General features: G+C 56.0%; 2 protein-coding genes across 3 annotated transcripts; one reads left to right on the top strand and one right to left on the bottom strand.

Moving 5' to 3' along the window:
* Window positions 1-9528: 9528 nt before the first annotated feature.
* MFAP4 (microfibril associated protein 4) lies at window positions 9529-12662 on the top strand. The gene is made up of 6 exons (XM_033090964.1): window positions 9529-9613; window positions 9888-9969; window positions 10234-10388; window positions 10882-10978; window positions 11053-11235; window positions 11596-12662. Exons 1-6 carry the CDS (start codon window positions 9608-9610, stop codon window positions 11841-11843), a joined length of 771 nt encoding a protein of 256 aa, XP_032946855.1. The 5' UTR covers window positions 9529-9607; the 3' UTR covers window positions 11844-12662.
* A 122-nt stretch (window positions 12663-12784) lies between these two features.
* Window positions 12785-17974, bottom strand: MAPK7 (mitogen-activated protein kinase 7). 2 transcript variants are annotated; one of them, XM_033090962.1, is made up of 7 exons: window positions 17813-17972; window positions 17288-17524; window positions 16454-16619; window positions 14735-15816; window positions 13937-14625; window positions 13372-13505; window positions 12785-13255 (listed from the first exon to the last, which is right to left on the bottom strand). In XM_033090962.1, the coding sequence occupies exons 2-7, from the start codon at window positions 17517-17519 to the stop codon at window positions 13102-13104; spliced, it is 2457 nt and encodes an 818-aa protein (XP_032946853.1). In that variant the 5' UTR covers window positions 17520-17524; window positions 17813-17972; the 3' UTR covers window positions 12785-13101. The 2 variants fall into 2 exon arrangements, with proteins under 2 accessions (XP_032946853.1, XP_032946854.1); XM_033090963.1 differs by lacking the exon at window positions 17288-17524 and having other exon boundaries at window positions 12882-13255; window positions 17813-17974.
* Between the last annotated feature and the right edge of the window lie 1080 nt (window positions 17975-19054).

The raw sequence follows: 19054 nt of genomic DNA on the forward strand, positions 1-19054 counted from the left end.
GAGCTGAAGAGTTGCAACAGAGTCTGTACGGCTCCCAAAGCTTAAAATAAGGCACTTTACAGAAAACGTTTGCTGACCCCTGCTTTAATGCCATCTTACAGTCTCACTGAGCCCTCCTTGGATCAAACTAGGTAAAATTGCAGTCCCTTTCAGTCAGTTCCACTTGCACTTTTGTTTTCCCTCCATTACACTCATCACCACCTAGCAAGCTACGGAAGTGACCTATGTGTCTTGTTTATTGTCTGTCCTCCAACCCAATGCCAGCTCCAAGAGGGCAGGTGATTTCATCTGTTTTGTTCCATGGTCTATTCCCATTGCCACAAGAGGGGCGATTTGTCAGGGCTCGGTAGAATGAGTGACGGAGGATATGCCTGTGCAGGACTGTTTGTTTCATTTCTGTCTTCCTAACTTTCAGCATCATAAGCACCTTTCAGTGCTGTAACCCCACTGTTTGCACAGTGACTGACACGTCGCAGGTGCTGCATATACTGAAGGGTTGAAGAATGAAGGGATGAGTGTGCAGGCGAATGCGCGTGTGCATGTACTTATACAGTTTGGTGCTGAGAGGACTTGTTGGAAACAGAATTCTGAGCCCTTTAGTCCTTTACATCAGTAGGAATTACGCTTGGAACTTGAGTTCAGGATTCCTAAATGCATGCTCTTCCATTCTATTGTTTTTCTCTAAAAGATCTCCAGGAAGAAGCCTTTGAATATGTAGGGCACTTTACAGTTTACAAAGCCACATAACTTTCCTTCCAGTCTTCCAGCCTCCCTGAGCTATGGGCCAAGCCCTGCACTTGCTCTTTTCTTCTTCACCCTCCCTTCTGCTAAGCCCCTGGACCTCCATCCCCTCCATTGCACTGCTCCTTTCTTTTCCTTAGGGTCCCACAACCCAGGCTTCTTTCCTTCAACAGGTGCTGGCATCTGGTCACAGAGCTGCTCCCACCCAGCCATGAGCACCTCAGGGTGGCTCCCTGGTGTGTGCCAAGTGCTGGAACAGGCTCAGAGCCAGCGGCTACCCTCAGGAGCTGACAGGCAGGCGGGTGCAGGAAACAAGGCAACAGAATCCAGAACCTGGCCAACTGGGTGTCAGGGAGGGGCACTGTGGGGCAGGCACCACAGAAAGTGCCATGAGTACCCAACCGTATGGGCCTGTGACATGTCAGTCATCCAGCACCCTCAAGAAGCCTCCCACAACATGGGCTGGGGGCCCTTGCTCTCCTTCCTGCTTGGATCTCCCTCTAACTGTGTCCTCACTGCATTGGCCTGCTGAGCTCCCACAAGTGTCCCCAAGGACCTGTTGTTCTCCTGTCCCAGGGGATCAGAAGTCTCCTAGGGCTCCCAGGAACGTGGAAAAAGAACGAGCTTCAGGTTCTAATCCCGCTTCTGCTGCTTCTGTGAGCGTCATTTTCCTCATTTACGAAAGGCAGAACTTTCGTAAGGCACAACTGCCTGTGTGTGTTGTAGGCACAATTGCCTACAACAGGAAATTATTTAGAACAAGATGAAGTGTGTAAATAACCCAGGGGGTTAAATCTGGTGGATTCATCGCTCACACTTATTTCCTCTTCATTCTAAAACCCACTAAAAAAGACAGTAAGGAAGTGAATAAAGTTATAAATTCTCTTCCCATTTCTGTGTTTTGTGTATTGTGTGAAAATACACACAAAACACCTCCATCTGGTCACGCTACAGGTTTTCTGTTCTGTGAAGAACACACTGCTGACCGTCAGCGACAGTGCAGCTCAGCCACACCTGAGTCCCTAGCAGGTCCCAGAGCCTCCTCCGAAGTCTCAACAAATAAGCAGCAGGCATTTGGAGAAAGACTCAAACACAAACCAAACAAACAAAGTAAAGAGAGACAATGCAGGAAACAGAAGACAAATTCAGATTATAATTTATATCCTCAAAGAAACAAACGACATGCGTCCGTAAGACAAAACAAATGAAAAATACTGCGTGGTCTTAGGAAGGAGCAATTGAACAAGAAGAACGTGAACAACCTGATTTAAAAATGTATGGATAACGATCTGAGCAGACCCCTAACCCAAAAAGATATGCAGGTGGAAAATAAGCATACGAAAAGGTGCCCCACATCATGTCATTAAGGAATTGCAAATTAAAGCAATGAAACTGTACACATATTAGAATTGTCAACTGATGGTTGTTGGTGCCAATTCAACACCAACAGGAATCCCCAATTTGGGGTGTGGTGAAGAGAGAAACTCTTCTGTGTAAACAGCTCAAGTGGGATAGAGCAAAGCTGTGGAGCAGCTCAGTAGCGTCACAGCTCGATCACGAAGCAGCATGGCTGTGAGGCGGCCCCAGGGCCAGGACCCTCGCCAGCTACACAGCTCAGCTCTGCTCTGCTCTGCCCTGCTCTGCTCTCGCCAGCCTGCTCTGGGGAGACAGCTTCAGTGTCTCATCTTCAGTGTTTTCAGTTCCCACTGGGGAAACACAGTCTGGGGAAATATGCTCTCCCAGCCACAGGGGGGTTGACTTATACAGAAGTCCCTACCCCTGTTCCCTGACTAGTCCATCCTCATGCAAATGAAGACTCCAAATCCTTGCAGTTTCATTGATCCTGATTGGTCAGGATCTGTCCTGACTGGTCAGAATGGAGCCAGTCTGATTGATCCATGAAGGTGCCGCTGGGCTATGGCTGCACAGCTCCAACTGGACAGGGAAAGTCTCAGTCCTCTTGGCCAGAATACGAGTCCAGGACTCCTTTACAAGGGCCGGCTCAGAGGGCAGGAGCACAGTGCAGGCTTCTCCCCTGAAGTGTGGTTTGTGGGACAGGCCTCTGTGTAGAAATGGCTGCTAGGCTCTGTTTTTTTGTTTGTTTGTTTGTTTGTTTGTTTGTTTGTTTGTTTAATTTGAGCCCAGTTAGCCACCAGGAACCCTCCTTAGTAGGTATCTTCTTTCTCAGGGACCACAGAGTGTTGAAAACCCAGAATACTGATGACGCCTAATGCTGACGAGAATGTGGCGTGATAGGAAACCTCATTCATTTCTGGTGAGGATGCAAAATGGAGCAGCCACGTGGGAAGACAGTTTGGCCGTTTCCTACAAAATGAAACATACTCTTACCATACAGTTCAGCAACCACACTCCTTGGTATTTACCCAAATATAGCAGCTTCATGATTCCCAAAACTTGGAAGCCACCAAGACATCCTTCAGTAGGTGAACAGATAAACTGTGGTCCATCTAGACAATGGAATAGTATTCAGCGCTAAAAAGAAATGAGCTATCAAGCCATGAAAAGACATGGAGGAAACTTAAATGCATGTTACTCACCGAAAGCAGCCAAGCTGAAAAAGTGGCCTATTGCATGATTCCAACTACTGGATACTCTGGAAAAGGTAAACTATGTAGGTTCATTGATTGCAGCAAACATCCCCCTCTGGGGAAGGATGTTGATAGTGGGGGGAGGCTGTGCCTGTGTGGGTGCAGGGGGCTACATGGGAGCACGGGGTCCGACAGTTACGTTCGCACGCTCATCCCAGCCACAGAGCTTCACACCTCACTGCTGAATGTCACTACGGTCACGTTGGATGTACTCCCCTTGGGAAGCTATGCACTGACAACAGCACCTAGTCCACCCTTCAGAGAAATTTTGGAACTTTTTCTGGAATGGCCATCAGAGCTGTCGTCGTATTATCCTTGATGTCCTGAATGTCATCAAAATGTCTTCCTTTCAATATTTCCTTTATCATCGGGTAAAGAAAGAAGTCACTGGGGGCCAGATCAGGTGAGTAGGGAGGGTGTTCCAGTACAGTTATTTGTTTACTGGCTAAAAACTCCCTCACAGACAGTGCCGTGTGAGCTGGTGCATTATCGTGATGCAAGAGCCATGAATTGTTGGCGAAAAGTTCAGGTCGTCTAACTTTTTCATGCAGCCTTTTCAGCACTTCCAAATAGTAAACTTGGTTAACTGTTTGTCCAGTTGGTACGAATTCATAATGGATAATCCATCTGATATCAAAAAAAGTTCGCAACATCATTGCAACAAGTTTGCAAACTTAATTGTCAGACCGGGTACCGTGTCAGATTTGCTGTGAATCTAAAAGTACTCTAAAAAATAAAGTCTATTTGTTTAAAGGAGCAATTTTTGAATTGTACCCTTACAGTGGGTAGATTTTACAGTATGTAAGTCATACCCCCAATAAAGCCTTAAAACAAGGAAGAATGGGAAAATGAAAATGATACGACAGCCAATTTTTTTACATCAATAGGAGTGTTGGACGTAAAGGGTGTGCTCCAGAAATTAGATTTAAAAACACAGAGACGGGAAATGTCAGAGAAGAGAACAAATAAAGGTTTAATTTGGGAGGTCCAACACCAAACTAGTAAAACTATCAGAAAGAGAACAGAGAAAACGGAGGAAAAGAAAGCAGCTAAGAACGCGATAATAGACAACAATTTTCTCAGAATGAGGACACAAGCCTCCAGGGTACAAGGGCCACCAAGTGCCACACAATGGAACGGAAAAGACCCCCCCAGGCCTCCTCAAACACCAGGCAGGGGACTGCTGTTTTTCAAAATAGGGCCTTTCAGTACCCTTTTTTCCCAACTCTGTTCCTGCATTCATTTGATTACTTAAAAAGCAAAAAACGAAAACCTTTCATCTGTTTGTTTTCTCCCCAGTGTGCAGCATCTACAGATCTCAGACATCAAAATAAAATCCAGCACGTATGTGCCATAAATCCCAGATGGTAAACGGGCTGGGAGTTCATGTCTCAATATGTCCTGATCCCAAAGGCCTTTAGGGTGGACTCCAAACGCCCTCGCCTGGCATCCGTGCCCTCCCCATCACCAACCTGCTGCTTCTCTCAGCCACACTCTGAGCTCTGTCAACCGAACTTTCCCCAAACTACAAAAAGAAGTGGGGAGAGACACCAAATCCCTCCTGATCTCCCTTTTACAAAGAAGGAAAACAGCGGGAGGGAATGTGTTCCCCACCGCGAAACAGCCTATGCCGGCCTCGGACCCGGTCAGCCACCGCCTCTCCTCACCATGGTCCCTCCCACCCCACCCATGGTCTCCTTCGTTTCCACAGCCCTTGTCATCACTTTATTTTCCCTCGCTAGCTCCAGGAGGGCGGAAAGCTGCGTCTGCCTGTTCACTACTGCCGGTAAAGGGGTTAGCATGTCTGATGCGTCCTGGTAGGTGCTTATTATGGGCTGACACATGTCCCCAAAAGCCACATGTCAAAGCCCTAACGCCCAGCACCTCAGAATATGACTCTACTTGAAGACAGGGCCTTTAAAGAGCTGAGGCCGTTAAAATGAGGCCACTAGGGCGGGCCCTAATCCAACCTGACCTGGTGTCGTGCAGCAGCCACTGGGCCCCACGGAAAGCCTCTGTCCTGCCAGCGACTGCACAGGCAGACCCCTGCCCTCCACACGGCAGCTGGGTGCATGCCTGTCTGTTTTCCTCATGGCCCCGCTCACCTATTACAGCAGCCGCCTCTAGGGAACAGCCTGCGTTTCGGGAGCTCAGCCAGTCTCTCCCCCTGGCAGACAGTCCCATCTCTCTTGGAGCCCCCTCACTGGCCTGGGTTGGGGGACATACACTCTCCCCCCCTTGAGTGCTCTCTGCTCCTAGGAGTTCCCTCCAAAACGCCCCCCCCCCCAGCGTCCTCCAGCTCAGGCTGAAGGTGGGGTGATCCTCAGAGGAGTACTTTGAGGTCTTGTCCTTAGCTGTTGTTCCAGACATTCCACAGGCTGCTGGGCCTTTAGAACAAAACCAAAGACCTTGTATTAATCAGGGTCCTGGCAGGAAACAAAGGCAGACTCAGCTGTTTTGTTTGTTTTTCAGAGAATTTAGTGAAGGGACTGTTTATTTGGGGGTGCGTGTTAAGGAACCCAGCATGGGGCGCTGAGGCACCCTGGTACTGGCGATGGCGGGGGCCCTGACCATCCCAGGCTATGGGGTAAGGGGAGGAAATGGGGTTATCAGGGCCAGTGAAGGGGGTTACAGCAGGAGCTACAATGGGGGGTGGGGCACAGCCATTGCCAACACTGCCATCCTGGGCAGGTGGGAGCCAGGGAGAAATATACCCCAACCTCCCTATTCTCCCATCTCCTGCCGGTGCCTCCCACTGGCCAAATCCAGCCAGAAGCCAGGGCCATGGGAACCCAGGCATGCCCTGGGACCGAGCAGGACAGAGAAAGGTGGAGTGGAGCGGGAAACGCCGAAGCGGTGGGCAAGTGACCCAAGCAAGGCCAGTGCGATGAGTGCTCTCACCGCCTGGAACCTGGCTCCTGACCAGACAAAGCCCCCGGCCCATGCAGTGCACAGCAGCACCCTGAAACTGGGCCGGGACAAGCCACTCCTGAGGGCTTCCCAGAGCCTTGCAGCAGCCTCAGCTTCCACCCACCCCTGCTCAAGCGAGTTCTCCAGTCTCTCAGCAACTCCGAGGCCTTGAAAGCCTCCAGAGAAAACCAGTCAGAATTGGTAAACATCTTCACCCATATGATTTGGGGGTCTTTTTCAAACAGACAACAGGCAGAGCAAACCAGTTACCAGGAGGGCTGAGCACCAGCTCAGGGCTGTGCAGCCAAAGCCGGAGCCAGAATCACTCAGCGGTGCACTTGCAAAGTCACTGCACTACCAACCAGCCAGGGATCCTAGAACCCAGACACCCCTGGAGTTACTACGACCCCAAGAATGGATTCTTCGTGTTCCTGCTTCTCAAATCAACATCTCCGAAAACGATGCCCAAGGCGGTGCATTTGATTGGCTAAACCAAGGTCATGTGCCTCCAACCAAACTACAAAGAAGCCTGGGAAAGTGAACACCCCCACATTCCAAATAGGGGGGAACCCCCAAACATGGGAAGAAACGTCACATACTGGGTAGCCAACAATGTCCACTAATACATGTACTTTTTCAATACTGGAGTATTTCCTTCAGACGCTGCCTCCAAAGTCAGTATCCACTGACTCTGGACTTTTGGTATGTAACGCCAAGTTTCTTTCCCTACACAGTTAAACTCCTTCACAACCACATCCAGGAACAGTGCCTACTTTGCGCAACCACATACATTAAGTTGTTTTAAAAAACTAACAGACAAAATATGATTGATACTTTATTGCTTTTTTTTTTTTTGCTTCCTATGTTTGTTAGTTGTAGTCTGCAAAAGACTTTGATACTTGAGTTAGAACACATTTTATTATTTGTTTTGACGACTGACTTTTCATTATTTTCCTTTTTGTGGCCTGTGCTAAAATTAGCTGGCATTTGCGAAAAGGAGAGATGTATTAGGATTAGATTCAGCTGTAACAGGAAAAACAACAGAGGCTTAAACTAGATAGACACTTCTTTCTCCTCCAAATAAAAGAGATCTAAGAGGCAGTCCAGAACTGGCCATGGACCCACTCCATGAAGTTATGAGGGACCCATATCCTCCCTGGTCACCCCTCCACCATCTCCTGATGGGGTCTCTTCCTCACCATCTGAGGTGGAAGCTGGAGCTCCAGCCACCATGCCCAACGAAAGGACAGAGGGCAAGAAGAAGAGGAAAGAGCTCCCTACGGTTACACTCGTTTGCATCTTACTGGCCAAAATTCAGACATGTGTCCTCACCCAGGGAGGCTGGACAATTAGTCTAGCTAACGATCAGGACCCTACTACTCAGGACTAAGGTAAGAATGGACATTGAGAGGCAGGGAACTATCTCTTCCATAGACAAGGATAAAAATCACGTTGAGGACAATCACTCATATAAGAGCAATCATTGTTTGCGGTGAAGATAGCTAACATTCAGTCAAGTAACCAGCTGTGGGCACTTGATAAGATTATGTCATCCTTACCACAGCCCTTTGAAGGAAATACTGTTAATATCCTCCGTTTTCACAGCGGAAACAGGCACAGAGGGGCTAGGTAATTTGTCCAAGGTCACCCACACATAGATTTGAATGCAACAGGCAGCTTGGCTCCAGAACCCCCCAGGACACAAAGCTACCACGAAGAGAGGCAACTCTTACCAGCAACTATAGAACCAACCCAAGGAGGCCAGCGAGGCTTCTCTAAGGGGCTGATCGACTCAGGAGTAAGGAGAGGAGACCTGAGCGAGAGCTGCTTTCTTACTTTGTGCCTTGGACTGTTTCACTTTTCCATCCGTTCAACAAAGTTTCTTTCATAACACGTAGTACATTTGCAATGAACTAACTAACGCCTGTGTTTGCCATTCCTTGGGGGCACAGAATAGGTGCTCAGAAGATATTTCTCTGAGTGAGGGCTTGTGCTAGCCCTACTCTGCGCCGGGCTCTGTGATGGCTGCCGAGAGTCCAGGAATGTGACACAGACCTGCTGTCGGCACTCATGGCCAAGCAGAGCCCAACAAACAGGTGGGCCTCACAGAGAACAGAGCAGGCAAAGGCCAGGGGAAGGTCTGGTGCGGATAGATTGTACTTTATGAGTCTCAAGCAATAAGGGATAAGGTTCTTAAGGTATGCTAGACTTAAAATTCCTCTCAAGCCCAAGGTGAGACATTTAGCCTCAGCTCTGAGGTGACAAGGAGCCAAAGAAGGCTTTCAGCAAGTGGGGAGAGAGCAGCCATCTGGAAAGACTCTTCTGGCAGCCCGTGCAGAGGGTGGGAGGTGGGGGAGACCAGAAGCAGGGAGCTCCATGAAGAGGCTGGATGAGCACCCTAGTCAGAGGGCCCCAAGGAGGGATGTGACCTGAGTGAAGAAAGGCAAGGGGCTTCAGGGATGGCTGGGAGGTGGACAGGCTTTCGAGGCTGGGGAAATGGGACGCTGCTTGAGGGGTCTGGAGGGGAGAGTCTGAGGTTGGGTGGAGGCCAAAGTGAGGGGTTTGGAAGAAGGAAGGGGGGTGGGGTGAAGGAAAACAAAAGAGGCCCTATGCTTGCCAGACAGATCCCCCAGGGGAGTCTGGGAAGAGAACGAAGGGGGCCTGAGGAAGCCAGAGCAAGGGGGGCTGGAAGGGGCTGGAGAGGGGCCCTGGCTGGAGCAGGGGCTGGGGCAGACGGCAGTTGGACGCCTGCAGGCTGTGCTCATGGCTCAGAAATGTCCCAGCGCTGCCAGGAGCCTGCCTGGCCCCTGCTGCCTCTTCCCACCCCCCAACCCCAGCCCAGGCCTGACACCAGGAGCTCTGAAGCTGTGCCCCCACCCAGAATGGGCCTCCTGTCCCCAGAACCCAGGCATACTCACAGCCTCCCCACCAACCCTCAGCCTTCCCCCAGTGGCTGATGGCACAGGCCAGGGGAGGAGGGGGAGAAAATAAACACACATCTGCGGGGTGGGGTGGGGTGGGGGGTCAAGAAGCAGGGCCTAGGCTGCCGGTGCCATGGGGCCCTCACGTCCAGGGGGGGGATGGTGAAGGGGGTCCAGGCAGCGGCCCAGCCAGCCAGTTAGCGTCTACAGTACTTTGCCCCTGACAGGCCTAATGAGACACAGGTGGTGCCCTGGCCCCGGCAGATGCTGGTTCAGTGCCTGGGAGGGGGCGGGGGGAGGTTCTGCAGCTCCGGGGGGCGGGGCTGGAGCGGCTGGCGGGGGGCCCAGCACATAACTCTGGGCGGTTGCAGTCTGGGGCAGCAGACACTCGGCGGACACCCGGCCACTCTGAGCTGAACTGGCAGCATGAAGGTACCGGGCGGGGCACTCACGGCATTAGGGGATTGAGCCCACTCTGTGGGGGCTAGGAAGGCACACGGGTTCTCGTGATCCAGTAGAGATTCTTTAGCTATGAGGGTGCTGAGCCTCCCAGAGAGTGGGGTTTCTTGGGAGAGGAAAGAAGGCAAGCGAGGGGTTTCTTGCAGTGGGTGGTCTGTGTGTCCGGGCGAGTGCAGGGAAAGTAGTGGGGGGCTCTCGGGCTGGAGACAGGGGCTGTGCTAAGGTCACCCTGCTTTCCTATCACCAGGCCCTCCTGGCCCTGCCGCTGCTGCTGCTGCTTTTCTCTACTCCCCCCTGCGCGCCCCAGGTCTCCGGGATCCGGGGAGATGGTAAGCAGCCCACATTTGAAAATGCAGCCTGGCCAATAGTCTGGGCAAACTGTCCTGAGCCCCCTTTTCTGGGAGTCAGGGCTGAGCCCCAGCTTGGCAGGACTCAGTCTCCTGCTCTATAAAATGGGGCAGGTGGATTAAATGACTTTCAAGCATCACACCTGTAAAAGAAACCTTACAAGGTCCTCTGACAGACAAACTGGGGTGCTGGGGTGTGCGGCGTGCCTTAGCCCCCTTCTCCTCACCCTCCCCACCCTCCCCCAGCTCTGGAGAAGTCTTGCCTTCAGCAGCCCCTGGACTGTGACGACATCTACACGCAGGGCTACCAGGCAGACGGCGTGTACCTCATCTACCCCTTGGGCCCCAGCGTGCCCGTGCCTGTCTTCTGTGACATGACCACCGAGGGGGGAAAGTGGACGGTGAGTGGGAGGAGGGGAACACAGGCCCAGTTCTAGTCCCAGCCGTGTGACCAAGCTTCACCTCTGGGAAGCTCAGTTTCTTCATCTCTCAAATGGGGATAATGCCCACAGCATAGATGGTGAGCTTCTGCCAACACTGAATTCTAGGCGCTTAAGGCACGTCAGTGCATATAATGCTCACTAACCCTGGGAGGAAAGTACATTTCACAGACAAGGAACTGAAGCCAACAGGTGAAGTAACTCTCCCAAGGTCACAAACCAGCACAAGACACCCCCAACCCCCCGTACCCTCCTACCCCCAGCATTTGACCTCAAGACCGCCTTCTTTACCTCTTCCTGCACTCAGCGGCTGCTCAGGGGGGTGCCGTGGGAGCCAGTCTAGGCCTCCAGCTCAGTCCTGTAACAAACCACCTGGGCATCACAGGGTCCACGCCTGGGTGAAGACCCTGCCCACTGGACCCTTGATCGTCCAGGCTCGTCCTCTCTGCTCCAGGTTTTCCAGAAGAGATTCAATGGCTCAGTGAGTTTCTTCCGGGGCTGGAATGACTACAAGCTAGGCTTCGGCCGCGCCGACGGGGAGTACTGGCTGGGTAAGGCGGGAGCCAGGTGGGCTGGGGGCGGCCCCAGAGCCAGGTCCTCGCTGACCAGAGGCCTTCCTCCCCAGGGCTGCAGAACCTGCACCTCCTGACACTGAAGCAGAAGTACGAGCTGCGAGTGGATTTGGAGGACTTTGAGAACAACACAGCCTACGCGAAGTACGTCGACTTCTCCATCTCGCCCAATGCCATCAGCGCTGAGGAGGACGGCTACACCCTCTACGTGGCAGGCTTTGAGGATGGCGGGGCAGGTAACAGCCTCCTGCCAGCCTAAGGGGGGGCTGTGGGGGGAGAAGGCAGGGCGGGCACTGCCCAGTCGGTCCCTGACCCCCTTCAGGCCCCTCCTTTCCCCTCCTGGCTCCCAACCAGCTTGGGCCTCAGCCACCGCCACTCCACTCCAGGCCGCCCTGTGGAGCAGCTGTTTCTCTTCATTGCAGAAGCACAGCTACCCAACATCTGGCGCAGGGAGGGTGCCTCATCCCAGCAGACTGACACGTGGTGTCTCTCACACACCACTCATTACTGCTGTCACCTCCCGCCCGCCCGCCCGCCAGGCGAGGGGCTCAGCTCCCCGCCTCAGCGACCCCGTCCCTCTTCCTCTCCTCCACCAGGTGACTCCCTGTCTTACCACAGCGGCCAGAAATTCTCCACCTTCGACCGGGACCAGGACCTCTTCGTGCAGAACTGCGCGGCCCTCTCCTCGGGAGCCTTCTGGTTCCGCAGCTGCCATTTCGCCAACCTCAATGGCTTCTACCTGGGTGGCTCCCACCTTTCCTATGCCAATGGCATCAACTGGGCCCAATGGAAGGGCTTCTACTACTCCCTCAAGCGCACTGAGATGAAAATCCGCCGGGCCTGAGGGGCTGGCCCCATCAGACCCTAACGCTGCCCTGGCTGCTCGGGGTCTCCATGAGTGCTCCCTCTGCTGTGCCTGTGTCCCCCCCACCCCCACCCCCACCTCCCATGTCAGTTCTGCTGCTCTCTTAACACCTGCTTCTCACAGGGGGCCTCTGGCTCTAGCCCCAGCGGATCCTGTCACAGCCACCTCTAAGCCAGGCCTCTGCTCCCCTCCACCTGAGGCTATGCTGCCAGCAGCTCCCCAGGCCTCCTCCGAAAGGCACAGGCGGCCTGGACCTGGCTGGACGCCACGTGGCTCAGTTGCCTGCACCCTGTCGCAGAGGCTGAGAGCCAGGAGCTGCTCTCCCATGCTTCAGGCTCCGTGTTCCACCTTAGTCAGCTTCCATACTGTGCACTGCTCCGTCTGGGGCCGCCCTAGCATGCTACTCTGAGCTGGCACGGTCTGACCAACACCCAGAGCATGTGGCCACCACTGCCACACCCCAGCACCCCCCGGCTGTCCTCAGAATGTCTCTCACCCTTCACCTCCCTCCCACCAACTTGTTCTCTGGTGGGGAGCACCATGGACTCCCGAGCCCCACCTCACTGTCATACTTGGTTTCCCCGACCTGCCTGCCCCAGGCCCCCAAAGCTCAATGCCAAAACTGTATTCTACCACAGCTACTGCATGCCACCCGTAAACAGCCACAATCAAGGTAGGCATAGACACCTCCCACCCACCCCAGGGCCGAGGCCTGACCCTGTGACGGGGCAGAGGACACCTTCTGTGGGGCTGGAGGCAGGTGGGGAGTGGAGGTCTCAATAAACCTCAGGACCTGAACGAACTGGCTTTGGCTGTTGTGCACGCAAATGCCTTTGCTTGGCCCCAAATGTGGGGACCTGGCTCCGCCCTGCTGCCCTACTGACAGCACCTTGCCCTCCACTCCACAGACACCTGGAGTTAGGTGCTAGAGGGAACGTGACATTTCATAGACCTCGTTTTGATGGCAAAAAGACCGACTAGTAATAAAATTATGTAATAATAATAATACCAACAACAATAAGTACAAGGATCACTTGGGAGTAGGGGTTTTCCGATCCTGCCATGGCTCGGTGGTGGCTCAGGTGGCTACTTAAGGCTGAAGAGTGGGTCTGAGATGAACCTGCAGAATAATCCAAGCTGAGCTTCCCCTGCTGGGCCCAAGGCTCCAGCCCTTGAGAACGCTCGTGTGAGCCGTGGAGCTGGGTCTGCCCCTGGCAGAAGGCACAGGCTGTGGGCCTCAGGGTTCCTGGAGGTCAGGCAGGTCGGCCAGCAGCATTGGGGAATCCATCTGGATCTCACGCTGCAGGGACTCGATGTCCGCAGGGTTCATGCCGTGGCCCTCGAGCCAGTCAGCAAGAAAGGAGGCTGAGAGCGAGGCCGAGTCTGCCTGGCTGCAGGGCAAAGGGGAGCAGGGAGAGCTGTTAGCCTAGGCTGGCTGCTCGCCCAGCCCACTAAGCTCCTCCTGCACGAGGAGCCCCATTCTACAAGTTCCGTCCAGCCATCTTACCTGTCCTGTGGCCCATCAGCCACACCCATATCGAAAGACTGGTTTAGAAATTCCTCCAGGTCAAAGCCGACACCGTAGCCAGCCCCACTGCCCTTTGGAGTGCCTGAGAACACGGGGGGCAAGGGGTCCTCCACCTGTAGGGGTAACGGCAGGTGACTACGTAGGCACCACCAAGAGCAGGCGGAGGTATGCCGGGCACACCCCCAGCCCCATCTCGCGATCGTCCAGTTTCCCCGCTGAGTATGCTGCTGGTGACTCTCCTGGGTACCCGTGGTCAGTGTCAGCCGCGACGGTCAGAGAGCAGCTGGGGCCCATCTCCAGGCCTGGCCCCTCCCAGGAGGCATCCTATTTATCTCCCAACCACCTGCGTATCAGCATTGCGCTCCTTCCACGCGCAAGGGGGCAAGTTCAGAGATAAAGCCCTACTTGGGGCTCACTTTTCATGGAACAAGGACACGCCAGAGCTGCTCTCATGCCCATCCCCACCAAATGGCAAGGACTTCCCGAACCCATTGTCCCTGGGCCCAGACTCAGGTGTCCTCACAGCCGAGGCCTGTTCTCTCACCTGAGACTTGGACAGCCGCTGGGTCACCAGATTAACATCGGGTGACTCTGAGGTGGATGGCTGAGGGACCCCCCTGAGATCTGAAGCGGGGGGGCCAGATGGGAAGTAAGGCAAAATACCCTGGGTGTTGGGGTCAGGCAGCCCAGGGGGTGGCACAAGCGCCTGAGGGGCCAGGAGGCTGGAGGAGGTGGCAGTTTGGAGTGCGGCAGGGCCAGGGACTGGCCCAGGAGGGCCGGCAGGGCGGGGGGCAGGACCAGGGGGCGCACAGGCAGGCTGTGGGGCAGGACCAGGGGTGGGGCCTGCAGGCTGCAGTTGGGGGCCGGGGGGAGGACTGGTGGGCTGGGCGGGAGCGGGTGTTGGTACCGGGGCGTGGGCTGGGGCCGGGGTGGGGACTGGGGCCGGGGTGGGGACTGGGGCCGGGGTGGGGGCCGGGGGCCGGGCCATGCGAGTCCAGCGTTCCAACAGGCTGCGGTCATTGTCACTGAGCACCAGCCCAGCCAGGGGATCAGTCGAGGGGACCCCAGAGGCCCCAGCCCCCCGCTCCTTGCGCTCCCGCTCCTGCCGCCGCTTCTCGCGCTCCTTGGCTCGTTCCTGCCGCCGCCGCCGCTTCTCCTCCCGCTCCCGCTGGCGCTCCTGAGCTGTCACGGGCTTCCGAGGCTCAGGTGCTTCCAGGGGGGCGCTGGGGCCATCTGCAGGGAAGTTGAACAGGGGGAAGGTAAAGGTCTGTGGCCCTGTCCAAGCCCGCAGGCCCCCTTGTGCCAGCCCGTTCCCCAGTCGGTGGCGGCCTCCGCAAGGCACCTCTGAGCCGGCTCCGCAAGGACTTGAGCAGGGCAGCTTTGAGGGCCGCCTTGGTGTTGTCTGAGATGGCACCCTCCCTCTTTGGAGGGGCGGGTTCACTGGCCGGTGGGAGTGGTGGCTGCAGGGTCAGATCAATGGTGTCAGGTACAGGGCCAGGGCACGGCGGTGGGGCTGGCGGAGGTGACTCCATGGCACAGTCCCCACTGGGAGCCCAGGGACTGGGCATTTCAATGTCGGGGCAGCTAGGCTCACTGGCCACAGGCTGCAGGGAAGGCTGGAAACGTATCTGCTGGCGGATGCCTTCACGCCGTGCATGGAAGTCCTCGATCTCGGCCACAATGGCCTCCTTAATCCGTTCCCGGGTGAGGGCTTCCCGGTCAAAGGCGAAGTCAAAGGGCGGGGCACAGTCAGGCTCATCATCAGGGTCATGGTACTTGGCCAAGAAGGGGTGGCGAAGGGCGGCAGCCGCGGAGATGCGGGCACTGGGCTCAAAACGCAGCATGCGCCCCAGCAGTGAGAGGGCCTGGCGGTCAGCACCTGGGTACACTGTCTCCCAGGGCACAGGCTGGCGGGGTGGCAGGCTCTGGATGTACGCCCGCACCCTTTCAGCCCCCACAGCTTGAATCACAGCTGGTGAGGGGGTGCCCAACACCATCATGATCAACTGCAGCTGGTGCACATAGTTTTTGCCCGGGAAGAGCTGACGCCTCGCCAGCATCTCACCAAAAATGCAGCCCACAGACCACAGATCAATAGCCTGCGTGTACTCATGCAGTGAGAGCATGAGCTCCGGGGCACGGTACCAGCGCGTGGCCACATATTCGGTCATGAAGTACTGGTGCTCGGCAGGCGAGGTGCACAGGCCGCGTGCCATGCCGAAATCACCGATCTTGAGCTCACAGTTCTCATTCACCAGCAGGTTTGAGGGCTTGAGGTCGCGGTGGATGACCTGAGCTGAGTGCATGTACTTGAGGCCCCGCAGCAGCTGGTACAGGAAATAGCGGACGTGCTCCAGCGTGAGTGGCTGCGAGGAATGGATGATTTGATGCAGGTCGCTCTCCATCAGGTCCAGGACCACATAGCTACAAGGGACAGGGAGAGACGTATGGGCTGTCTTGTCTTGTCCACACGCCAGCCCCAAGCTCACCACACCCACCTGGCTCCAGGCAGGGAGCGGCCTTACCCTCAGACTCTGGAAGGGCCAACCGTATGGTATGAAGAGTCTAGATTCTCTACAACTTTTCCATGAACTTAAGTGAAGTTACATCACTTTTCTCTCCAGATCTAGTTGCCCGTCCGAGAAAAAATGAGGGTGGACCAAATCAGGACTAGCAAATAGCTGTAGTTTTGGGGGCTGTCTCCATTGTTTGGTAATGGCCACTTAATGACTGCTGAACACTGCGGCGGTTTGCCCTCTGTCGGTAAGCGTCCTGTGACTGATGAGTGATGACTGCTACGAGAACAGGCAGCTGTAGTTATAGTGTGTGTGCTGCGTTTGCCATCCTCTACACTGACGTTCTATCAAATTGTAACATCTGTACTCTTCTTGAGAACCAGCTGTCCCTGGCAAAACCCTACGGGAGCACTGGTCCTGGAATTACGGGAATTCCCCCGGGGGCCTTCCATTAGGTTCAGCGGTCCTTCCAGAACTTGAGCAATGTGGTCCTAACCTTCAGAAAACTCCCAGCTCTGCCTCCCTCTCCCATTCCCATTTCTTACACGGATTTGAACTCGCCATAGGGCACGGTGGGCCTCAGGATGTCCTTGATGGCGATGATGTTGTCATGCTTGAAGTGTTTGAGGATCTTCAGCTCCCTGAGGGTCCGCTTGGCATTGGTCACCACATCGAAAGCATTGGGGATCTTCTTAATGGCCACCTGCTGGCCTGAGGGGCAGAGAAAAGGCAGATACCGTGAGGTGCCTTGCAGCAGCTGCAGGGTGGCACAAGGCCCCTTTCACCATCTCCCGTCTAGGATGCAAATCATGGCCACCACCCACTGAGTAACAACAGCTACTATATCCTGAGTACCTCCTATGTGCCAACCCCTGTGCTAAGCGCGTTACACACACTTCACACCTGTCCCGAGACAGGTACTGATAGCTCCACGTTACAGGTGAGGAAACCCCGTCACAGTAACCTACTGGGGGTTGCACAGCTTGTCGGTAGAATGTAGACTGTGCTCGTCCTACCTCCCTACGCGCTCTCTGCATCTCAAACCTTACCCGCCCCACCACCAGCCCCTGTACTAGGCTGCGGCTCCAGAACACACTTCTGTTAGAAACAAAAGATAAGATCTCCTCCCGGTCTCACTGGGAGGGACATTTTTCTAAGGAGGAAGTAGGCAGATGTGCCGGCGAAACCGCCGTGCCCGAGGTTCTGAGAGCCGTGCCCAGCACCGTGCCGGGCACCCCGACGGCACGTAAGCAGCGCTTGCCGACGCGAACCAGAACGTGCGCCCGGCTCTCCTGCCGGGCTGTTTGAGCGGGGGCGGCTCTCCCACTCTCGGGGCACCAGTGTCCACCTCGGTGAGCGGCGCCCACAGGGAAGCTCACCCGTGAGGCGGCGACGCGCGGAGGACACCACCCCGTAGGCCCCATTGCCTATGGTCTCGATGATCTCATACTCGTCCCCCACGTCGAAGGTCACATCGAAGGACCGGGCTTTGAGCAGGGCTAGGTTCTTGGCCGCCACAGAGGCAGCGGTGCTGACGGGCTCCGCCTTCACCGGCCCCGGGGGCTCTCCGGAGCCGTCCTCGCCGTCCTCCTCCTTCAGGGGCTCGGCCATGGCGTCTGTGTGGAAACGCTGGTGAGCGGGGGCCCGCCCCGCCCCAGGCCTCAGTTTCCCCTTTGTGAGGCTGGAGCAGGACCACGTAATTCCAAGTTCCCTAAGCCGATGGGGACCAGGTAGGGGGCAAAAGACGGCGGCTGGCATGTAGTATATGTGCCACACCAGGCAATCGGAGCCCAAAGCTCAGGTCCCGGTGCAACGCAGGGTCGGAGGTGGGGGAGGTGCAGCGAGGCGGGTTCAGGAAGAAAGGGAGGGGGCGGGGCACTTCGCTTTCCTCGGTCCACACTCACCGAATCGCGCCTCACCCCGACGTCTCGTCGGGGCTTTCGAGGGTCTCCGGGGCCCCTGGCCTGCCGTCCCCAGGGGAGGGGGACGCCAGAGTCACTCGCTCACGTGTTTAAGGCCGCCGCCTCCACCTCAGCATAGAGCTCAGCCCCGCTGGTCCCCCCTGCCCCGCCTCCCAAGACCACGCTCCCTTCAGCCTCCGGCCAATCGCTGGGCGGTCTCTGAGGTGCTTCTCCACCCCTTGTGCTCGCGTCGTCCAATCCGAGCCCACCTGCAGAGGAAGCCACGCCTGTGTCCTGCGCGCGCCCGCGCGCGCCACTGCCCAGTTCGCCCGCGGGAGCCGCCCAAAGTGCGCTCCGCGCTTCTCAGGGGTGCAGTCGGTACCCCGCGCCGTCTTCCGACGCATGCGCGCTGGCCGCCCCGGGCGCCGCCTGCAGGAAGGCAACGCCCCCGCGCGTGCTCGCGCGCATCTCCATGTATCCGCGGCGTCTCCTCCCGCAAATCGCCGCTGGTCCTGGCAGCTCCGAGGGGCTAGCACACCCGGGACTTTTAGCTTGGCGGCCGGCTCGCGAAATCCCCCCACTTCAGGGCCCTCTTCCCTTTTCAGTCCCTGTCCCTGGGAGATTGTGCCCGCCATTTTCCCGATCGGTTCCGGGAGCCCGGCTCCGGGAAGGCATCATCCCAGAAGAGGGTGATCCGTCCGGTCCAACCACAGAGTTCCCGGTCCTCCCGGATTCTAGAGCGTCAAGCCTGAAGCCGCTACTGCCTGGCGATGGCTCGTCCTCTCTGCCCAGCTTCCGGCATCGCTGAGCCTCCGCCGGTTGTTCCTTGGCCTCCGGCGTGTTCCCTGTTTTGGTGGCTCTGTTCCAAGACCGCGAGGGCTCTCTGTGCTACAGCGGAGTTGGGCTGGCGGGCGGGGCCGTGCAGCCTCTACGCCTCCCGTCAGCTCAGCCCAGAGGGCAGAGCCAGCACTGGGCCTCGGCTGCCCCGACCCGCTCCAGGGCCCGATGGCCCGTTCGTTCATATAGCAAATATGTGTCGGGCACCAAGTCTCTAAGGTTCAGTGCTGAGGAGGCAGAGGTGCGCGTGGTGGTTAGTGGGGGCTGGGAGAAAAGGTTTTCAACCTTTAGGAATTCGACGTAGAAGGTTTTGGAGTTGCGACTCCAAAGATGGCTGGCTGAGTTTTCACCAGGTGAGAAAAGAAGACAGCATGGGGAGACAGGCTGAAGGTACAGAGGTCGAGAAGT

This window comes from Rhinolophus ferrumequinum, chromosome 21 (assembly GCF_004115265.2).
Source record: "Rhinolophus ferrumequinum isolate MPI-CBG mRhiFer1 chromosome 21, mRhiFer1_v1.p, whole genome shotgun sequence".
In the NCBI taxonomy this organism is placed as follows: Eukaryota; Metazoa; Chordata; class Mammalia; order Chiroptera; family Rhinolophidae; genus Rhinolophus; species Rhinolophus ferrumequinum.